This window comes from Melanotaenia boesemani, chromosome 9 (genome assembly GCF_017639745.1).
Source record: "Melanotaenia boesemani isolate fMelBoe1 chromosome 9, fMelBoe1.pri, whole genome shotgun sequence".
Classification (NCBI taxonomy): Eukaryota; Metazoa; Chordata; class Actinopteri; order Atheriniformes; family Melanotaeniidae; genus Melanotaenia; species Melanotaenia boesemani.
In genome coordinates this window covers 37,909,759-37,932,265 of record NC_055690.1, presented here as the reverse complement: position 1 = coordinate 37,932,265, position 22,507 = coordinate 37,909,759, and the positions used below count along the sequence as shown (strand labels likewise).

The window sequence follows — 22,507 nt, the reverse complement described above, 5'->3', positions numbered from 1 at the left end:
CAGATTGGTGCTACAGGGTTGGTGCTAACCCTGAGCTACAGCCAATGTTAGTTTAAATGGTCCTGTCAAGACAGGCAGAATAAAACACTGTTTCTGTTATTTATGGTGGTTAATGTTAGAGAGGGGGTAATCCCTCAAATATACACTACCGTTCAAAAGTTTGGGGTCACTTCCCTATTGAATCACATAACAAAGTGACCCCAAACTTTTGAACAGTAGTGTAAGCAGGGTCTGTGTGAAGACCTCAAGACTGGATGTCTTCAAACAAGTTGACATGTTGAATGTTGTTACTAATCAGTGTTGTTTCTCTGAATTTATGATCTATTCTTGTTCTATGAAAGGTTTGCTTACACTGATTAAAGTAGAGGAAGAGTTCAGTGCCACAGTGGCCAGTTCAGGATGTGTAAGATGTGTAGGATCTATAAGAATAATTTCTTTTAATGTAAATGGGGTTTATGAATCCAGTAAAGAGGAGTAAACCCTGACAAAACCCAAAAGGGAAAAGGCACAAATTGCTTTCCTTCAGGAAACGCACATGAGCCAATCAGAACACGCAAAATTAAAAAGATGGGCTTTGGGCATGTTTTCTCCTCCTCATATAAAGAGGGCTGCAGGAGAGGAGTGGCCACCTCGACTTTAAATGCACTTCATTATGAACATAGATGGGAAATTAAAGATGAGAGTAGCAGGTTTGTCAAGATTACTGGGAAAGTAGAGGGAAATGTTATCACATTGGTTACTGTGTACATTTCCCCAGGCAGCTATTCAGCAGTAAACAAATGTTTGACCAGGTAGTTCATTCACAGGGGGTAGTCACTTGTGGCAGAGATTTTAATATTAGATTAAATGGTGTAGTATGGTGTAGTATCAGTCCCGATTCTGGCCTGGTATCAGTCCTGGTTTTGGTTCTGTATCAGTCTGGGTTTTGGTCTAGTATCAGTTCTGGTCAATTACAGTCCTGGTTCTTGTCTGGTATCAGTCCTGGTTCTGGTCTAGTATCAGTCCTAGTTCTGGTCCTGTTTCAGTCCTGGTTCTAGTCTAGTAACAGTCCTGGTTCTGGTCTAGTACCAGTCCTGGTTCTGGTCAAGTATCAGTTCTGGTTCTGGTCACTTACAGTCCTGGCTCTGGTCTGGTATCAGTCCTGGTTCTGGTCTAGTATCAGTCCTGGTTCTAGTCTAGTATCAGTCCTGGTTCTGGTCCTGTATCAGTCCTTGTTTTTGTCGTGCACCATTCCTGGATCTGGTCTACTATCAATCCTGTTTCTGTTCTAGTATCACTACTAGTTTTTTGGTCTTATCAGTCCTGGTTCTAGTCTAGTATCAGTCCAGGATCTGGTCTTCTATTAGTCCTGGTTCTGTTCTAGTATCTGTCCTAGTTTTTTGGTCTTATCAGTCCTGGTTCTTGTCTAGTATCAGTCCAGGATCTGGTCTTGTATCAGTCCTGGTTCTGTTCTAGTATCAGTCCTAGTTTTTTGGTCTTATCAGTCCTGGTTCTTGTCTGGTATCAGTCCAGGATCTGGTCTTCTATCAGTCCTGGTTCTAGTCTAGTATCATTCCTAGGTTTTTGGTCTTATCAGTCCTGGATCTGGTCTAGTATTAGTCCTGGTTCTGGTCCTGTATTAGTCTTGGTTTTGGTCTATTATCAGTCCTAGTCTGGTCTACTATGAATCTTGTTTCTGGTCTAGTAGCATTCCCTTGTTGTGGTCCTATGTTAGTTCTGGTTTTGGTCTAGTATGAGTCCTGATTCTGGTCCTGTATCAGTCCTGGTTCGGGTCCTATATCAGTCCTGGTTCCGGTCTGGTTCTAGGCCTGTATTAGTCCTGGTTCTGGTCCTCTATTTGTCCTGGTTCTGGTCTAGTTTCAGTCCTGATTCTAGGCTATTTCCAGTGCTGATTCTGGTCAAGTATCAGTTCTGGTTCTGGTCTAGTATTTGTCCTGGTTCTGCTGGATTTCAGTGCTGCGTTTGACATTCTAGATCCCAGAATCCTGTTGCACAGGCTGAAAAACTGGGCTGGACTTTCTGAAGCAGTCCATAATTGTTTCTGGTCCTGTATCAGTACCAGTTCTGGTCTAGTATCAGTCCTGGTTCTGTTCCTTTATTAGTCCTGGTTCTGGTCTAGTATCAGTCCTGGTTCTGGTCCTGTATTAGTTCAGGTTCTCATCTAATATCAGTCTTGGTTCTGGTCCTGTATTAGTCCTGGTTCTTGTCTACTATCAGTCCTGGTTCTGGTGTAGTATCAGTCTTGGTTCTAGTCTAGTATCAGTCCTGGTTCTGCTGGATCTTGGTGCTGTGTTTGATACTGTAGATCCCAAAATCCTTTTGCACAGGCTTTAAAACGGGTCAGACTTTCTGGACTGGTCCTTGGTTCAGGTCCTGTTTAGTAGGCCGGAGTTATTTTGTTAAGCTCGGCAGCTATGAATCCGAGCGAGTGGCCATGACTTGTGGAGTCCCCCAGGGGTCAGTCCTTGGACCTCTTCTGTACATATTGTATCTGCTCCCTTTGGGTCAAATATTACAGAACTTTAGCATTAATGATCAGTTATGCAGATGATGCACAACTTTATGTGTCTCTGTCACCAGACGCCTGCAGCTCAGCAGACTTACTGTGTCAGAGTCTGGAGTAAATAAACACCTGGATTAGGGAGAATTTTGTTTGGTAATTCTGTTTGGTAGAAAGAAAAAAGGGTCAGTATTGGTAAACACCTGGAGACTCGGGCTCTTAAAATCACCGACCAAGTTGGTAACCTTGGAGTGTTGATAGACTCAGATAGACTTTCAGCAGCCACATCAAAGCTTCACTAAGAAGCTTTTTACCAGCTCAGCAACATCAACAGGATTAAAAGTTTGGTCTCCCAGGAAGACCAAGAGAAACTCCTTCTTGCCTCCATCTCCAGTAGACTGGATTACTGTACTGGTCTTTAACAGGACTTCCCAGTAAGACCAGGAGAAACTCCTCCATGCATCCATCTCCAGTAGCCTGGATTACTGTACTGGTCTTTAACAGGACTTCCCAGTGAGACCAGGAGAAACTCCTCCATGCATCCATCTCCAGTAGGCAAGGCAAGGTCAGTTTGTATAGCACATTTCATGTACAAGACAATTCAAAGTGCTTTACATAAAACATTACAGAAAGCAATGCAAGTGCATTTAAAAAACAAGGATTAAAAGAAATGTGATTAATGAAATAAAAACACAGGGAAGATGCTAAAATAAAATAGATAAAATGCAAAAAATAAAGTTCCAGTGTGGGAAAAGACAATATTAAAACATGCTTAAAGAACCAGATGCAGATCTGGACGGTAAATAAAAACTAGTCCATGCAGCAGAGAACAGGTGGGTCTTTAACCTGGATCTAAATAAACTGAGTGTTTCAGCTGATCTGGGGCTTTCTGGGAGTTTGTTCCGGACATGTGGAGCATAGAAGCTGAATGCAGCTTCTCCATGTCTGGTTCTGACTCTGGAACTGATAAGAAACTGGATCCAGATGACCTGAGGGTTCTGGTAGGTTCATACTGGGTCAAGAGGTCTCTGATGTATGTTGGTCCTAAACCATTCAGAGCTTTATAGACCAGCAGCCGAACTTTAAAGTCTATCCTCTGATGGACCGGCAGCCAGTGTGAAGACCTCAGAGCTGGACTGATGTGGTCCACTTTCTTTGTCTTAGTGAGGACTGGAGCAGCAGAGTTCTGGATCAGCTGCAGGTGTCTGACTGATGTTTTAGGTAGAACCTGTAAAAACACTGTTACAATAATCAAGCCGACTAAAGATGGAAGCTGGACTAGTTTTTCCAGGTCCTGCTGACACATCAGATCTTTTACCCTTGATATGTTCCTAAGGTGATAGTAGGCTGACTTTGTGGTTCCCTTCATGTGTTTCTCAAAGTTTAGGTCTGAGTCCATCAATACACCCAGATTTCTGGTCTGGTTGGTGGTTTTTAGGTCTGAGTCCATCACTACACCCAGATTTCTGGTCTGGTTGGTGGTTTTTAGGTGTATAGACTGAAGCTCTGTGGTGACCTTTAATTGTTCCTCTTTGGCTCCAAAGACTATCACATCAGTTTAGTTTTTGTTTAACTGGAGAAAGTTCAGACACATCCAGTCATTAATCTACTCAATACATTTACCAAGAGCCTGTACAGGGCCTTGGTCTCCTGGTGACATTGTAATATATACCTGTGTGTCATCTGCGTAGCTATGGTAACTAATGTTGTTCTTTATGACCTGTGCCAGTGGGAGCATGTAGATGTTAAACAGAAGAGGCCCCAGGATGGAACCTTGGGGAACTCCACATGTAATTCTTGTCTGCTCAGATGTAAAGTTACCTACTGACACAAAGTACTTCCTGTTCTCCAAATAAGATTTAAACCAGTGTAGCACCAGAGAGGCCACCCAGTTCTCCAGTAATATATTGTGGTCGACTGTATCAAATGCAGCACTGAGGTCCAGTAAGACTAAGACAGACATTTTCCATCATCTGTATTGAAACATATGTCATTAATGACTTTGGTCAGAGCATCTCTGTGCTGTGGTGCCGTCTAAAATCTGACTGGAAGACATTGTAACAGTTTTGTGTTAAAAAGTCATTTAGTTGATGAAAAATGACTTTTTTATGATCTTACTTAGAAACAGAAGATCTGAGATCGGCCTGTAGTTGCTCATTTGTGCCTAGATTGTCCCTTTTTAGCAGAGGTTTGATTACAGCTGTTTTTAGAAGTTCTGGGAAGATGCCCAAAATTAAAGACCAGTTCACAATCTGGACCAGATCTGGCTCCAGAGTCTTTGAGACCTTGTCATGGTGTTTAAACTGGTTTTCATGGACCAGTATGTCTCTTGAACCTGCTGCTGATGAACCAACTGCTTGTCTGATATTCTGGATTTTATCTGTGAAGAACTCATTGCAGCCTTGGTGGAATAAAGTTCAGGTGCTACTGACACAGGAGGGTTTGTTATCCTGTCGACAGCAGCAAATAAGACCGTAGCTTTATGACAGATTTTACTAATGTCAGAGAAATAGGACTTCCTGCATTCCTCAGGTGTAAATTGTAAGAGTGAAGTTTCTCTTTATTCATGCCATAATAAACCTGTAGATGTGTTTTTCTCCATCTTCGCTTGGCTTTCCTACACTTTCCATTATTCATCAGTGTGGAATCTCTCCATGGAGACTTTTTCCTCCCAGAGACAACCTTCACCTTAATAGGAGCAATAGCATCCATAATATTTAGCATGTTAGCATTAAAACTAGCAACAAGCTCATTGGCTGAACCCCCTGACAGGGCAGGTGTTAAAGAGAAGACCTGGTTAAACATCCCACTCGTGTTTTCAGCTATACACAGTTTTGTGATCACCTCCATTGAGACATTAGTGTGAACAGGAATCGTACTCTCAAAGAAAACACAGTAATGATCAGACAGGCCCACATCACACACAGTAACCGTGGAAACATCCAAACCATTCCACACCAGTAAATCTAGAGTGTGGGCTCTGTTTTTGTCCATGTGGATGTTTAAATTGGCAACAATAACTACACAGTCAAAATCTCCAGAGATTGTAGCAGCAGGTCACTAAAACCATCATGAAACACTGCGCAGTGTCCTTTAGGTCTATAGAAATTTAGATATAGTATTTTATAATAAGCTTTTAACAGAATAGCCACGTATTCCAAAGAAGTAAAACTTCCAAGAGATAACTGCTTCCACTGGCATGATTCATTAAATAAAACAGCTACTCCTCCTCTCCTATTCACTCTGACCTTAATGGGTTTAGAATTATTTACCTTATGTTTGGGGGCATGCTGTGGCTCACAGGGTATGTTAACTCTACTTGGAAACCTTTTAGAAACCAGCTCTCTGTGTTCTGGCTGAGCTACTTTTCTCCTTCTGTTACCAAACACTACAGATATTTTTGAACCTTCTAATAAACAGGGATCCAGCTGGTCCTAGGAAAAATCCCGATTGCCTTTATCTATGCAGCCTGGACCCTTCACACATCATACATCCCCAACATGATTCTGGCGGTGGTAAAGGAGGGGCTGGGTGCCCTCCCTTTAGCTGCTCTGGCGGGGGGTTTTTAGGGTGACAAAAGCATACTGGGGCATGGGGTTAGTTTGGTTGCAATAGTGATGAGGTTCTCCACAGTTGGGTGTCCCGCCACAATTTGTGTAACTTTGCCTCTCACATCTGATACCGTATCCTTGGGAAAGCACAGTACTTTTGTACATTTTCCACACACATTTCTCACGTCTTTCACACCGAAGTCACCAACAATCAGAGTCTGAGGCCCAGCCGTTTGCTTTTCTTGTTGCATTTTACTTTCTGAGTTGTTTTTTGTTCTAACCTTGGTGTGTAGGGAGATTTCATTCTGGTCATCAGATGTAGATCCAGAATCCTGCAGCAGTGGAGCAAACCTGTTCTGTAGTTGCATGTCATGTTGTTGTGGAGAGGATTAGTAAGGTTTCCTTCTGACAACTGGCCATGGCTGTGTCTTGCTAGGGAGAGGGGTTGAGGAGGTGCTTGGTCTGGATGGCAGAGTAGGCCAGCCGATCACGTTGCTAATCTCAGCAAACTGGGCTCTGCCTGTTACTCGTCCTCCCATTTCCCTGTGAGATGATTTACTCTTTGGCTATGCACCAAGAGCATTCCAGAGAGGATTATCAGTGAAAGAATTATTAACTTGTACACCGTCCTCCTGTTTCTGTCCAACCATGTATGTGCTAATTAGCTGTGTGTTAGCAATATCTTATCCGTTGTTTTTTTATTAATGGCAAGGTAGTTTAATTTCCACACAATCCATTCACTTCCACATTCACCTCGAGCTGTTGGATCTTTGTTTCCAGCATGTTGATCCTCTGTAGAAGTTTGTGATAGTCATAGGGTGCATCTTGCAGCTAATTAGCTTTAGCTCCTGAGTAACATTAGATAAGGCTTCTGCTATTTGTAGGCCACACTGACCTGACACTGACAAGATTGTGAGAGTCTTTAAAAATAGGAGTGTCCAACCAAATCTACCACAAAATACAGTCCCAGTGATTAATGAGTATCCAGGAGCCGTTGCTCATAAGTTTCTTGAGTAGAAAAATAAGAATATTGGCAAAAAAATGCAAGCAGAGGGGAGAGCGATGCAGCAAGCTACTTTTTAATGCTTTATTCGTACCACCGGTAATGTTTTTAATGTTTTACTTAAAGCACTTTCAATTGTCTTGTACATGAAATGTGTTGTTGAAATAAACTTGCCTTGCTTTGCCTAGTCTTCTTCTCAGCTCCCTCTGTACTTCCCTCAGCCCATGTTTATGTCTTGACTTCAAGGTCCTCTTATTCTTCTTAAGGAGAGCTTTAAAGTCCGGATTTATCCAGGGGTTGTTGTTGGAGGAGTGCCCAACAGATCTGGTGTGTACAGTGTTTGCATGTAGTCAGTGATACAGTCTTCACCATGGGAATGCATATCACCTCCCACATAGTCTCTCCAATCAGCCCCTCTGAGTTGATGATGATGTTGATAGTTTGATATAAATTAAACTGGTTTTCTTGGAGCCAGTTTCAAGTCCACTGGTTCCAGTTTGGGTCATTTAGTGAACGGGCTCATGTACAGGGACTAACAAAGGCCCAGAAGGAATTTAATTACACTAAATGAACAAATAAGATTTATAAAATCACCAGACCGATTCTGTGACATATCAGTCAGGGCTGTTTTAAAATCGGTTTAAAATGTGAAAATCTGGGCCAGTTCAAAGTCAGGAGCAACTCCAGATATGATTTGACCTCCTTGCAGATCTTTGAGGAGTCATGACATCGCAGCACGAAGTGTCTCCCTTCAGAAGGTTTTTCCAGTATGTGGAGGACAGCGGACTTCGAACATATGATGGTTTAGTGATCCAAAATGCCTCCGACATTGCCAGAGAAAGCGACCGAATACGGAACCAAACCAACTGGACCTACCTGCAAGAAAAGAACCAGAAGAAGAGACGGCAGGAAGAGGCCATGAAGAGGTAGAAATCATAAAACTTTCAAACTCAGCGATGAAAGATCATGACAGATGATGTTGGATGTAAAACCCTATATTGATATACAGCAGATGTGGTGTCTGCTTTTCATATAATTAATTATTATTATACCATGGTCTGGGTGAATACTTGATTCTGATTGGCTGTAGGGTGTCCATTAAAAAGTGATAATGGACACCTATAAAAGAAGTTCCAGTGAAATAGCCTTATTGCTGTAAATTATTGTGCTGGCTAAACACTAGTTGGTAAACGTGGCAACAGAAACTCAGATGGCTGGCTGCAAACACACCAGATCATGCCTGTGACGGCGCATCGCTGTGAAAGCAGCTTGCTGGCTTATTGGGCTCCGTCAGTCCAGGATTGACGAGAATGTAGCAACATTTTGTTGTCCTGGAACATCTCAACCACCAGTGGTCAAGGTCCACAAATGTTAAATCAGCAGTGGTCAGGGTCCACAAACGTTAAACCAGCAGTGGTAGGGTCCACAAATGTTATATCTCCATCCTTTAAACGTCACTATGAACATTCCAGTATCTTTCTGAAATGTCACGATCAACAGCAATGTTGCATTTAATTTTAAATAGGTAGTTGCCTTTCTTTCTGTCTTGATTACCTTACTTACATACTTGATACAGACTGAATGGTGGATAATATTATAATAATGATTTAGGATAGATTTACTTGCTTGATACACATTTAATGATCAGAGTGAATGGTGGATAATATTGCTTGCAATAAAAATCATGTAGGAAACAATCTGTGGACTTTGAAACAAAATGTGGCATCATCCTCTGGACACACACCAGCTGTAAGAGCTGCACCGGCCCTCTGAAATGATTTCTTGTGTCATGTAACATAACGTTAATCAATCATCTCCCTTTCCTCCACTGATCTGGTCTAATACAACAGCTGACTGACCGAGCTGCAGGTTTGGTGTCAGAGCTGGTTACCTTGACAACGCATCACAACAAAATAGTCCATTCAGCCGCTTCCTGTGAATAACTTAGGATTTTAACAGTGAAAAATAACATTGACATAATAATAACTGATTTAATATTTATTTCTTTTGTAAGTGACCATGGTATAAACGGGATAATGCGCTTCGAGGTGTCCATTATAGTAAATTAATGGACTTCGTGGAAGCAAAGTTGCTTCCGCGAAGTCCATTAATTTATGATAATGGACGCCTCAAAGGCCCCTATCCCTTACATAACTCACAATTTTCTCTCTGAAATAAATATTTTCTTAACATATCTAGATTATCCGTGGATCTTTGGAGATTAGAAAAGATTGCTGGGTATATCTGACATAAAAACAAGCTCCTCTGTCTGTTATTTCAAGACATCTTCATTCCTTTGCAATTTGAAATGAAAAGACGAAAAAAAAAAAAAAAAAACCTCATCCGTACTGAATCATTGACAGAACCTCCTTCAGAATCAGTTTTTAGTTTTAACTGGTAATTCTTCTGTTGTGACTGGATGATGATGCAGGTTAACTAACTTTCTACTGGTCTGTCCAGGATCGGTGAAGATGTTGCCAAGGCAACAGATGAGGCATACTCTGGGAAACACTTCAGAATGGGCTTCATGACAATGCCAGCACCACAGGACCGACTGCCCCCACCCAGCCAAGGTTTCACAGTGCGGTCCCAGTCCCTCCACTCGGTGGGTGGAGGTGACAATGATTGCAACCACAGCCGCAAGAAACCCCCACCCAAACCCAAGAGAGACCCCAACACCAAACTGAGCAGCAGCTCTGAGGCAGTGGATGGAGGCTCAGGATTCATCAACAGAGAGTACCAAGAAACCAAAGATGTGCTGGAGCATCTGGAAGGTGAGTCAAGTCCGATTCCCAAGTTAAGAGAGAGCAGGAATCTTGGCAGGTAAACTCTGAAAAAAACAGCTGGAAAAGTTAGTGGAAAAATGAGAAAAGGTGAAGCATATTTTCTGTGTTTTCTTTTGATTGTTATCATCACAGAGCCTGAAGTGTGAATGAAAACATATTTATGAGAACTTCCTGTGGTTAATAAGCATTTCTTGAGCTCAAGTTTTAACTTCATTGTCTGTCTGCAGCTGGAAACCATCTCCACTCTGAGGACTGCAAAAAGATGCCTCCACCCAAGCCCAAGAGGAACCCAAACACTCAGCTCAGTGCCTCCTTTGATGAGTCTTACATTCATGACCATGGTAACAAGTCTTCCTTGCGAAGGGACAAATTTTCCTCTCAAAGTCAGAGTCCAGCATCCAGGGACACAGATGATGAAGAGCCGGTTTATATTGAGATGGTTGGAAACATCCTGCGGGATCTCAAAGGTCAGGAAGCAGTGGAGGACGAGCAGAGCGAGTCGGTGTATGAGGAGATGAAGTACCCGATGCTGGAGGACTTCCTGCAAGACTCGCAGTCTGCCATCATTGATCCTGAACTATGGTCGTCTCGGGGATTCCTCTGTGGCATCCCTCCACCCTTCCCTAACCTCCTGACTCACCGCCCACCACTATTAGTCTTTCCACCCGCCCCAGCTCAGTGCTCCCCCAACTCCGATGAGTCCCCCCTCACCCCACTAGATGTCACCCATCTACCCATGTTAGAAAACGCCACTTACAGTAAGTCAGATAGTGTTGACCACCCACACAGCTCCACTCACCACCGCAAAGACCGGGACCAGGATCTGCCCTCCACCCATACTATCACATCATCTGGTCGTTCATCAGCTCCACCTCTTCCCTCCAACTTCTACAAGTCATCTAGCTACACCCACAGTGGTCATGGTTACCCCCGCAGCCAATCTGCATGTCCTTCTCCGGTCAACATGGGCCGCTCCCTGACTCCACTGAGTCTCAAGAGACCACCACCATATGACACTCTGATGGTGGGAGGAAGTATGCCTCGCTCATCATCATCATCGTCATCATCCTCACATAGGGCAGGTGAGGGGGGATCTAAACTCAGTAACTCCTCCTCCACACACTGTTCCATGCACAATGTGTCAATGAGGTCACAGACTCCAACAAGCCCATTGGACGAGCTCAACAACCTGTTTACATCAGGCAGACAGGTGATGAAGAAAGGGTCAGCAGAGAGGAAGAACAGGGAAGGTGAAGGTAAGGATGTCACTGAGTACCCTGAACTCACCTGAGATGACTCAGTCAAGGTATGGAGTTACACCTGAACCAAACAGCTGATTCTGCCCTGCGTTATTTTACCTGTCCAGGGGCTTCATTTATAAAAACTGTGCATAGCAAAGCAGACTACCGGTGGTGTAGGTAGGGAAAAAGGGAAATACGGTGCACAAAAACTTCAAATTTATAAAAGCGTGTGCACGCACGTCCTCCACCTGTTCCGTTTATAAACCACGCCTGTATAACATATTCATCACATCATTTCCATGATGGCTCGGGAGGGAAAAAGAGGAAAGAAGGGGATTTTTTAGGGTGTGAGACAGAGATCCTGATGGACCACGTTGGAAAATGTAAAAATGTGTAATTGGTGGGCACGGTGTGGGTCAGAAAGGCAGAATAGTGGAAGCAGGTGGAGATGCTGTCATCACAGTGTAAGAAGGGAAGACACACCAGAGGCATCGGAACATACGGATGGATATCTCAGTCGGTAGAGCATCTGTCTGCCATGCGGGAAATCAAAGTTCGATTCCCACAGGTGTAAACTGTAACACCTCCCAGTTGGGACCTTAGGCAGGACGCTACAGCCCACAGTAGATTGTTCTGCAGAAAGATGTCTGCTAAATGACAGTAATGATGCTGGTAATGTAGTCGTTGGTTTTAATGTATAAAATAAATATCTACAGATACATCTGAGAATAGTAGCAGTTTATTTAGTGCTAAATAATATTTTTTTCCAGCTGGCTCAAGTTTTTTTTCCAACTGGCTCCAGTTGGCTCCTCCCTGAGCCGCCACCTTATCGTGGTGGAGGAGTTTGTGTGTCCTGATGATCCTAGCGGCCATGTTGTTGGGGGCTCATGCCCCTGGTAGGGTCACCCGGGGCAAACAGGTGTCTAGGGGAGGGACCAGATGAAGTGTGGCTAAAATCACCCTTATGATGATGACAAAGCAAGGACCAGGGTTTCCCTTGCCCGGACATAGGTCACCGCCGCCCTCTGGAGCCAGGTGTAGAGGTGGGGCACGGAGGCGAGTGCTTGGTAGCTGGGCCTTTGCCCATGGGGCCCAGTCGGGCTCAGCCCAAAAGGGTGACATGGGCCTCCCCTCCCGTGGGCTCACCACCTGCAGGAGGGGCCATAGGGGTCGGGTGCAGTGTGAGCTGGGCGGCTGCCACAGGTGGGAACCCTGGCTGTCTGATCTTCGGCTGCAAAAGCTAGCTCTAGGGATGTGGAATGTCACCTCTCTGGCGGGGAAGGAGCCTGAGCTGGTGCACGAGGTTGAGCGGTTCCGGCTAGATATAGTTGGACTCGCCTCGACGCATGGCTTGTTCTCTGGAACCACTGTCCTTGAGAGGGGCTGGACCCTCTTCCATTCTGGAGTTGCTCCCGGTGAGAGGCATCGAGCAGGTGTGGGCACGCTCATTGCCCCCTGACTTGGCGCCTGTACATTGGGGTTTACCCCGGTGGACGAAAGGGTAGCCTCCCTCCACCTTCGGGTAGGGGGACGGGTCCTGACTGTTATTTGTGCTTATGCACCAAATAGCAGTTCAGAGTATCCACCCTGTTTGGAATCCTTGGAGGGGGTGTTGGGGCACTCCTTCCGGGGATTCCCGCTTTCTGCTGAGGGACTTCAATGCTCACGTGGGCAATGACAGCGAGACCTGGAGGGGCGTAATTGGGAGGAACGGCCCCTCTAATCTAAATCGGTGGTGTTTTGTTATTGGACTTCTGTGCTCATCATGGACTGTCCATAACGAACACCTTGTTCAGACATAAGAGTGCCCACATGTCCACTTGGCACCAGGACACTCTAGGCCGTAGTTCGATGATCGACTTTGTAGTCATATCGTCGGACTTGCGGCCGCATGTCTTGGACACTCAGGTGAAGAGAGGGGCAGAGCTGTCAACTGATCACCACCTGGTGGTGAGTTGGCTTAGATGGTGGGGGAGGATGCCAATCAGGCCTGGCAGACTCAAGCATGTTGTGAGGGTCTGCTGGGAATGTCTGGCAGAGTCCCCTGTCAGAAAGATTTTCAACTCCCATCTCCGGCAGAGCTTCAACCATGTCCCGAGTGAGGCAGGGGACATTGAGTCCGAGTGGGCTGTGTTCCGTGCCTCTATTGTCAAGGCGGCCAGCCGCAGCTGTGGCCGTAAGGTTGTCGGTGCCTGTCGTGGCGGTAACCCCCGAACTCGTTGGTGGACACTGGCAGTAAGGGATGCCGTCAAGCTGAAGAAGGAGTCCTATCGGGCCTTTTTGGCCTGTGGGTGATGGGTATCGGCGGGCTAAGCGGAGCACAGCTTCAGTGGTCACTAAGGCAAAAACTCGGGCATGGGAGGGGTTTGGAGAGGCCATGGAGAATGACTTCCGGACGGCTTCGAGGAGATTCTTGTCCACCATCTGGTGGCTCAGGAGGACAAAACAGTGCTCCGTCAACACTGTGTACAGTGGGGATGAGGGGCTGCTGACCTCGACTCGGGATGTTGGGAGGCAATGGAGGGAATACTTCGAAGAACTTCTCAATCCCACCAACACATCTTTCAATGAGGAAGCAGAGTCTGGGGTAGCTGGTGCTGGCTCTCCCATCTCTAGGGCTGAGGTCGCTGAGGTGTTTACAAAGCTCCTCGGTGGCAAGGCCCCGGAATGAGGTCCGCCCAGAGTTCCTTAAAGCTCTGAGGTCTGCTCAGAGTTTCTTAAAGCTCTAGTTTCTGTAGGGCTGTCTTGGCTGACATGCATTTGCAGCATCGTGTGGACATTGGGGACAGTTCCCCTGGACTGGCAGACTGGGGTGGTGGTCCCCCTCTTCAAAAAGGGGGACCGGAGGGTGTGCTCCAACTAAAGGGGGATCACACTCCTCAGCCTCCCCGGTAAGGTCTATTCAGGGGTGCTGGAGAGGAGGGTCCGTCGGATAGTCGAATCTCGGATTGAGGAGGAGCAGTGTGATTTTCGTCCTGGTCGTGGAACAGTGGACCAGCTCTACACCCTCTTCAGGGTCTTTGAGGGGGCATGGGAGCTTGCCCAACCAGTCTACATGTGCTTTGTGGAATTGGAGAAGGCATTTGACCGTGTCAGCCGAGTGTGAAGCAGCTAGGATGAGAATCAGCACCTCCAAGTCCAAGACCATGGTCCTCAGCCGAAAAAGGGTGGAGTGCTTGGGTCCTGCCCCAAGTGGAGGAGTTCACATATCTCGGGGTCTTGTTCACGAGTGAGGGAATGATGGAGTGGGAGATCGACAGGCAGATCAGTGCGGCATCTGCAGTGATGTGGACTGTGCATCGGTCGGTCATGGTGAAGGAGTTGAGCCAAAAGGCAAAGCTCTCGATTTACCGTTTGATCTACATTCCTACCCTCACCTATGGTCATGAGCTGTGGGTAGTGACCGAAAGAACAAGATTGCAAATACAAGTGGCCGAAATGAGTTTTCTCCGCATGGTGACCGGGCTCTCCCTTAGAGATAGGGTGAGAAGCTTGGTGATCCGGAAGGGGCTCAGAGTAGAGTCGCTGCTCCTCTATATCGAGAAGAGCCAGATGAGATGGCTTGGGCATCTGGTTAGGATGTCTCCTGGACGCCTCCCTGGTGAGGTGTTCCGGGCACGTCCCACCAGAAAGAGCGTCCATCTGCATAACATTTAGGGGAGTACTTGATAACCAGCCATTCAAGGCCAGTACAGGGAGCGAGATTAAAATAACAGCATTTCTTTTGGTTCAGGCTAGAGTTTGTTTCATCTGCCTTGACTGACTTGACAACTTCTCCAAGTTAGTGTCCACCCCGCGTACGAGCTACAGAACCGCAGCCAGCTTACCATTCTGAGCTAGAATAGCCTCCAGTTTACGATTAAACTCCTGCAACGCCATAGTCTGATTGTTCACAGCTCTGCACACACCAGCACAGAAATCCAGCAGCTTGCCAGTGGCCACAGACAGTGTCAGAATTTTGCGATACACCAGGAAACCACTCGCTCCAAACAGCACAAACCCAGTTGTAGTGGCAACAACTGATAGTACTTTAAAGCCATTATTTTATTTGACAGGAGGTGAGGTTGAATAGGCTTGAGTCTTAAATATGTTACCTTTTCTTACTCACAAATCACGGGAGACTCAGGTCGTGTTTGTGGTTTTATTTTACGTTGTTCCAAGTATCTTTCAGTTGGTACATCCAAGCTTCTCCTGGGTTTCACAACAGTTCTCAGTTAACACTTACTGTAGCAACGTTTTTTTTTGTCAGTAACATAACTTGGTGACGGTCAAAAAAACATTTTTCTCTGTACCTCAGCACACCTGTCAATCCATTCACCCATATCAAAATATAGCTCTTCCGTGTGTCACAAAGAGCATACAAAGTGCCTACTTCAGGTGCTATAGGACATTTGACAACTAAGTGAAAATCAGTAATGGTTTAACACAATGGATACCAAAGTACAAGAAATGTAACAAAAATACACTGTAACCTACAATAAACATCTTAACTATCCTTACCACAATTTTGGCTCCTATGCCAGTTATCGTGAATCCGAATGTATAGATCTCCTCTGCATCCTCAACGGAAAGAATCGACAGGCACATGACCGTCCACAGCCCCCAGGAATCCATCATGTATCCAGCCGTGAACGTTCCGCCAGGACAAGCGGGCTCCCCTATGCCCGTTTTGGAGTTCGAATAAATTTGGTCAATTGCATTGAGAGACCAGCTGATCTGGTTCAAGATGGTTCAGATTTAGAACAGAAATGCAGAGAGAGGCTGAGCACAGGACAAGTAGGACAGAGTGGGGAGAGAGTGAGAGGAAAAAGTGTTTAGCTTCGTCGAAAGCAGGAAGAGATGTAGACCAGGTGGACAAGGAGTTGCAGGAGATAAAGAGCGTGTGGACAGAAATGAGGACAACAATAAAAAGCTTTGTGTAAGAATAAATAAATAAATCCTCCTCTACGTGTTTCCTAAGCGTTGCATCACTTCTAGACCTCCAGGCTCCAGTCTGGTCCCGCTCTGCTGGGTCTAGAATGAAGGACTGAAGCTACTTTCTGCCTGTTCTTTTACTGACTGCTACATGCTGGCAGCAGACTGGCACCTTATTTATCTGGATGGGTTTTATAACATGGAGTTTTGTTTCACAATGACAGAACATGTTTTAGTGGTTGAGCTTCTTATTAACCCTTTAAGCCCAAGGGTTTTTGGAGGTGTGGTTCGCCTGAACAGACCTGCCCAAATTAAATCAACAATAACTCTGTAATTTTTAGGTCAATATACATAAGTGTGGTCTCAATGGATAGGTAAGACCCTATGGAATATAAATCCAGTGTCAGAAACATTTTGAATGTTAATATGCCTGTGCAAATTGTCATAAACCATAGGTAAAAACAAAAATATCCTCGGCAATTTTTTTTTGTTTTTTGTACGCAGATGAAAACATCATGACAGAAATCATTCTGTGCATAAAGATACCACTGCATGGATTCAGCCACTCCTTGACTACAACTGTACAAAGTTTCATGAGAATAGAACAAAGCTCATAGCTTTTATGCAGGTTTTAGTGTGGATAGTACCAGGTGGACTTTCTATTTGGCCACTTGGATACGCAAACTGTGCCAAATTGTGCTGTGTCTGTATTTCCTCCAGAGCTTCCAGCACGTTGTATTTGGTTCTTTGTAATTTCTTGGACATGTTCATGGCTTTTATACTTCGTTCTAAATGGATAAAAAGTTATAATGAAGCACATGAATAGTTTGATATTCGCTCTTTCCGGTGCGCCCATGTGCATAACTGCAGCAAAATGGCAATGATGCTCCTTTGCTCAAGTATTTATACCTGACAGATAAAGTGTCGTTCCAGTGTAAGATATCGTCGGAAAGCTTGTAAGATGTAGAATTCGACCAAACTTTATTTAACTGCCAAGACCCACAACAAGACAACAAAATGGCTGTGAATGGGAGCATATGACGTGTTAGCGCACGCTGTGAGATTTGGTCGAAGAACAATGTGGATAGACTGAAAATGACCACAAAAAGGTAAGGAAATAAAATATGTGGCTGTTTGTGAGAATAGCTTTGGGATTTGGTGCTGTATTTGGTGATAAACATGCTATCTGATAAGGCTGCTGTGATATGTGACGGTTAGCTTTGTGTTTGTTTTGAGACTGACGTGAGGTGCTTGGTGAATATCTTTTTATGCTTGGTATCATATGAAAGTGCAGCTTTTCTAGTTTCATTTGATACTCAATATGTTTGGGTTGAGTGAACGGATCACGCGTTGTGTTGCATTTTGTTTCTGGTGTTACTCGTTATGGTGGCGCTGTTGTTTGTGGCATACGTATTTTAAAGTTGTTATTAAACAAATTCTTTGACCAAATGCACTTGAAGAGTTGATTTAGTGGGATTAGGTTTTCTTCTTTAAGACACATTATAAATAAAATATCCTAACATCACTAAAGTAACTTGTTTACACACATGAACTTGTGTTTACACCTGTTGGACCCATCGGTGGGTCCGTCTGGCTTAACAGGTTAACATCATCTCCCTTTTTCCTGGAAATCCTGGTTTTCCTGAGCGAGGCTCTCAGGAGGATTAATATGAAATGTGTCTTTATTCATGTCTACAAACAGCTTTAATATCTAACGTGGTGTGGAAGGTGATAGTGGATTGTGTACAAATGTCTCACATTTCACATCATTTCTTGGTTTTATTCTGGACCGTTGGTGTCGCCGCTTCCTGTTTTTCTGGATTTTGTACGTACGCCTGGGTCAGAGTTGCCGTGGAGGAAGGAACATTTTCCCGTCACGTTTGGTTTTTATAAATCCGAAAAGGTGACTGTATTTGGTGTACGCCGGTTATTGTTCCTACGCCGGCTTTGGAAATGAGGCCCCTGGTCTTTTTTATTTTGTTTTCCTCTTAGTTTTTCTTGTCCTTCTTTTTTTCCGTGATAATTTCATCTCTTTTTTCATTCAGTCCTTTTTTTGTTTTCCTGGATTTGTTTTTTCTGTCCCATTGCTTCTCTAAATTTATGCTAATTAAAATAAATTAAAATAGAAAATGGATTTATTTATGCCGTTTCACCCATCTTTTTTTTATCCTGATGTTTTTCTGTCCTTGTTTATAAACTTTTATTTATATACTGTTTGCCCTGGCGTTTCTGTGTGACACACATCTGAGCATCATATCATGTCAAAGACATATTTCAGGTTTTTTAAGTGGGGTTGTGTGAAGTTTTTATGAAGAGTTAAATCTGCACAGTTTGCACAGTCATTACAAAAGTTGAATGTCGGCCTTCTAACAAAATATCATTTAGTTTACGTTTTAACTAGGGCTGTCAAAACTAATGCATTAATGGTGGTTAATGCATTAATGTGATGTAATGTAAGTCGTTTGGATAAAAGCATCTGCTAAATGACTGTAGAATAGAATAGTAGAATAGAATAATTCATTTATGTAATTAATTGCATATCAAGTCCCATACATCCATCATGGAGAAGATCAGCTGGGTGCCTTGCAGCAGCTGCTTCCTCCCTCTCCTCTCATGTTGCTCCGTGAATCATGGTGGCAGTCAGTGATCAGCTGATCGGCTTTTCTCTCTTGCTGCGTGTGTTTATGGATCAGCTGAGAAGGAGGAAACTAGCATTCATGGTTCACACCATCACATATTTACCCCGAAGTCTTGTTGTTGACAGGACCTTCTCTAACACAGTAGCTGCTGGTGGTAAACAGGGTTTATGCTATGCTATCAGCTATGCAGGGGCGGGTCTAGAAAAGTTCTGATGGGGGGCCAGGAGCACTGACCAGGAAAAGTGTGTAAAAAAAAAGTGAATAAAAACTAGTGAAACAAGCAGCCAATGATGTATTTTATCAGCAGGTGTTTACTTTGGGTGATGCTGCTGTAGGACATTTATCACGGCTGCACAAACACACACACTTCAATGATAAAAAGAAAAAGCTGTTTTTATCCAGCTCATCAGTTTTATCCGAGTTTCTTCATCAACGTCGGCTGTTTAACGGCAGTCGTCACATCTGCTGCTTTTAGGACAGAAATGATCACCATGGAGACGGTTGGTAAGATGATGCTGGATGATGATCTAGAACATGGTAGAGATGGTTAAGAACAACATATAGAAGTACATTACATACTGCGTTTACTGACCCTGGGTCATCTGATGTTTACCCAAGTGAAGCTCAGTTAACAGCAAATATTTGTAGGATCAGCTTATTCTGGTCATACGATGCAGTAAATATGGGCAGATTTTAGGCATAGACATGAATGGTGATTAATCATGATTAATTTGTAAGCTGTGATTAACCAGATTAAAATTTTTAATCATGTGACAGCCCTAATTTTAACTTAGTTCAGTTAGTTAGTTTATTTTTTTTAGTTTGTTTTATGCATTTGCTTATTTATCATCAAATCCATTATTCTTCCTGCCTGGTTCCAGATTTGATTCCTACGCTGCACCGGAACAGTTAAGGGTATTAATGATTATTGTTTTAGCCACAGATTGTTATTGATAGCTCAGAGACATAAGTGGACCTGAATATCTAGCCACAGTTTGTTTTAAGATTGATTTACCCATTTGGCTTTACACAACCTGGTTGAGTTAACTCATAGACATTTTGCAGCTGGTTGCCTTTCTATTTCAACCTCAATCACCCTTTCCTTTTTTTAGTGTGGGAACAGAATTTTGAGGTGTTTCAGTAAAGATCTGACCTTTGCATACTATCTATGGTTCAACTGGTTGGTCGCATAGTCATGATCCAGGTTAATCCTGTTCCCAACATATTCAATCGTATTTCTACCAGGCCAGTTTCAGGATTTCTTCTTTCATTCTGTAGCTGGCTAATATGGCAGCATTGTAGCGTGGCATCTTTGACACCTTGCATTCTGAAATTTCTTCTTCTGTACCGGCCTCCCAGATCTGTCAGCTTTGCATCCATTTTGTTATGCAGTTTGAGCATCTCCATTATCATTCACTTGCATTTGAGTTTCAGCCTCCAAGGTCCTGTCTTCATCTCCATTATCTGATTTCCTTCAACACGGCGGTCTTTCCTGAATTCCCTCAGCTCTCTGAGTATGAGGTCCAGGCTTGCGATGCTAACTTGTTCTCCTGCATCCATTAGCATGTTGTTATCCTCTATGGTGCTGCTAGCAGGTGATGTCCGGTTGTCTCTGTCTCCCTTGTGAAGTTCATACCGCATGGACTGTCCTGTCCTTTTGAAACCTTCATGTTTATTTCTTACTTTCATAAAACACTTAATGAAATGGAGTGAGTATGGGCTGTTTTTTACTTTGAAGTTGGGAGCACATTCTTCGATGCTGCCATCATGTAGCCAAACTGGAAGGCCCCAAGGGTTCACCAGTTAAGTTCTGGTCTCATCAGACCATAATTAAAAGGGATCTTTACATATTTGGACAACTTGCCAAAAATTTCTTACAAAGTTTTTTTCATGTTAGAGATTAAATCATGTCTCTGTTTTTGGAAAAATGAAACAAAAAAATTGACATTTCTTTGTCATTCTGGATCTTGTGTCTCTGCAGGAGACACAAGGTCTCTGCCCAGACATGACAGCAAAGAAAGAGACGGAAAATCGAGTCCAGTTTCCAGCAGGATGGGGAGGTCATCCGTCAGCCCCACCATGATGCTGTCAGGAGGAGGTGAGTCAGTTTGAATGAGATAGTAAATGTTAACGCCAGATCGGACTGGAGGAGGCACAGAAGTCACTTATTTCAAAAACTGCTTGCTGAGAGACCATTTACCTGCTCAGATTTCTAAAAGATTCATCCAAAGTGACGGTGAGACCAGCAGCAGGTGAGCAGCAGACAAGGAACAGGTGAGAAACGAGTATCTGAGTTGTCTGATGTGAAAATCCTTTTATGTCCAGATTCGAGATCTTTGTGTAAACTTGGCCGATCAGCATCAACATCAGGAGTTACTTCACCAGGTGGGACGCCACAACGTTACCTGCATGAGTCACATCATCCTGCTCTCAGCCAGGTAACGCATCAGTAAAGCACCTGCTTAGCTCTCTGATTACATGTTGTGTATGAATGTTCTGACAGGACTGAAGCCAACGCCATAAAACATGTTACAGAAGCTCCATAATTTAATACTAACTTTTTACCAACTCTGAAGTAATAATGAAGTAGTTTAATCTCTTTATGAATTAAACACTAATCAGATTATTAAGGGTGTCAAACTTTGCTCCACATCTAGATTTCTGTCTACATAAGGGCTGCCTGCTACGATCCTCAAGGGCCACAATCCTGTAGATTTTCAGTGTTTCCTTGCTTCAACCTGACTCAATTACTGCAGAACTTCACAGGCTGTTGGATCCATTTCATTCGAGTCAGGTGTGCTAAAGCAGGGAAACATTGTAAACCTGCAGGATTTACCTTAAACTCATTTAGCCGATACTTTTATCCAAAGCAACTGAGGGCAGGCAGCAGTGTTAAGGATCTTACCCAAGCACCCAACTGGAAGGGGTTAATATTCAGATTCAAACTCAGGTCTCCTGCATGAGAGATGGATGCCCTGCCAACCGAGCTATGCAGCTCCAGGCTAGTGGCCCCCCAGGACAGACTATGGACACCCCTGGTCTACATGAAGCGGCAACATCTGCCGGTAAAATTGAAAAAAAAAAAAAAGGACTTAAAAACGACTCTCATGTCAAAAAGATCAACTTCACAGCAGAAGTAAACATGTTTAAAGCCTGGTACAAAAATCCATTTTAGGATTAAAAGGTCAAGTTTACCTTCATGACAACTGTGAGGGGGGTGAATTTTTTTCTAACTCATCCATTTGGATGCTATTTAATCTTGAAATTCAGCATAATTAGGGGCCTGTCCTTTTGACTGACAGGTATCCAATATCTGCAGCAAGAAGGGAGAGTGCAGCACAACCACGGTTTTTAGCCAGTTAACAGTGTACCTTAGCGTTAGCCCACCTACCTCCATTAGCTGGTTAGCTACCGTTAGCTCCAGGTTAGCTCGGTTAGCTCTTAGTTACTGGCAGCTTGGAGTTTGATGTGTGTCAATCATCCACCCCCACCTTCACAACCCCCCTCTCAGCTCCACCTCTTTGCCCATTTGCTTCAATTCACCCCTTTAGAAACTTACGGGTGATGTCACGGAGGCTCCGCCCATCTTTTATATACAGTCTATGGTCTACATCCATTCAATGAGCCAAAGTCCTTGATCCAAAATCCAGACCACATCCAGGACCCTCTGGTCCACCACATCTACCACACTATAAGACCCGATGAGTTCAGTTAACTATGTTTTTTCATTTTTAAATGTAAAATTAACTCAAAGTTAAAAGTTATCAAAACATTCTTAAGTAACTGACTCAGTCATTTTAAGTAAAACAGACTTCTTTTTCCTAGTTAAAGATACATGCTTGATTAAGTAATTTCTAGGGAATATTTTGAGTA

The 22,507-nt window shown here is 43.9% G+C and overlaps 1 protein-coding gene across 1 annotated transcript in view; it reads left to right on the top strand.

The window, feature by feature from the left end:
• The window catches only part of nyap2a (neuronal tyrosine-phosphorylated phosphoinositide-3-kinase adaptor 2a), an 83,162-nt gene that overhangs the window by 22,960 nt on the left and 37,695 nt on the right, over positions 1–22,507 (top strand). The window contains exons 2-6 of the mRNA XM_041995144.1: positions 7,764–7,980; positions 9,515–9,828; positions 10,068–11,096; positions 20,616–20,733; positions 20,958–21,072. Coding sequence (XP_041851078.1) covers positions 7,778–7,980; positions 9,515–9,828; positions 10,068–11,096; positions 20,616–20,733; positions 20,958–21,072 — 1,779 coding nt within the window. The 5' untranslated portion in view covers positions 7,764–7,777. The remainder of the gene's footprint in view (positions 1–7,763; positions 7,981–9,514; positions 9,829–10,067; positions 11,097–20,615; positions 20,734–20,957; positions 21,073–22,507) is intronic.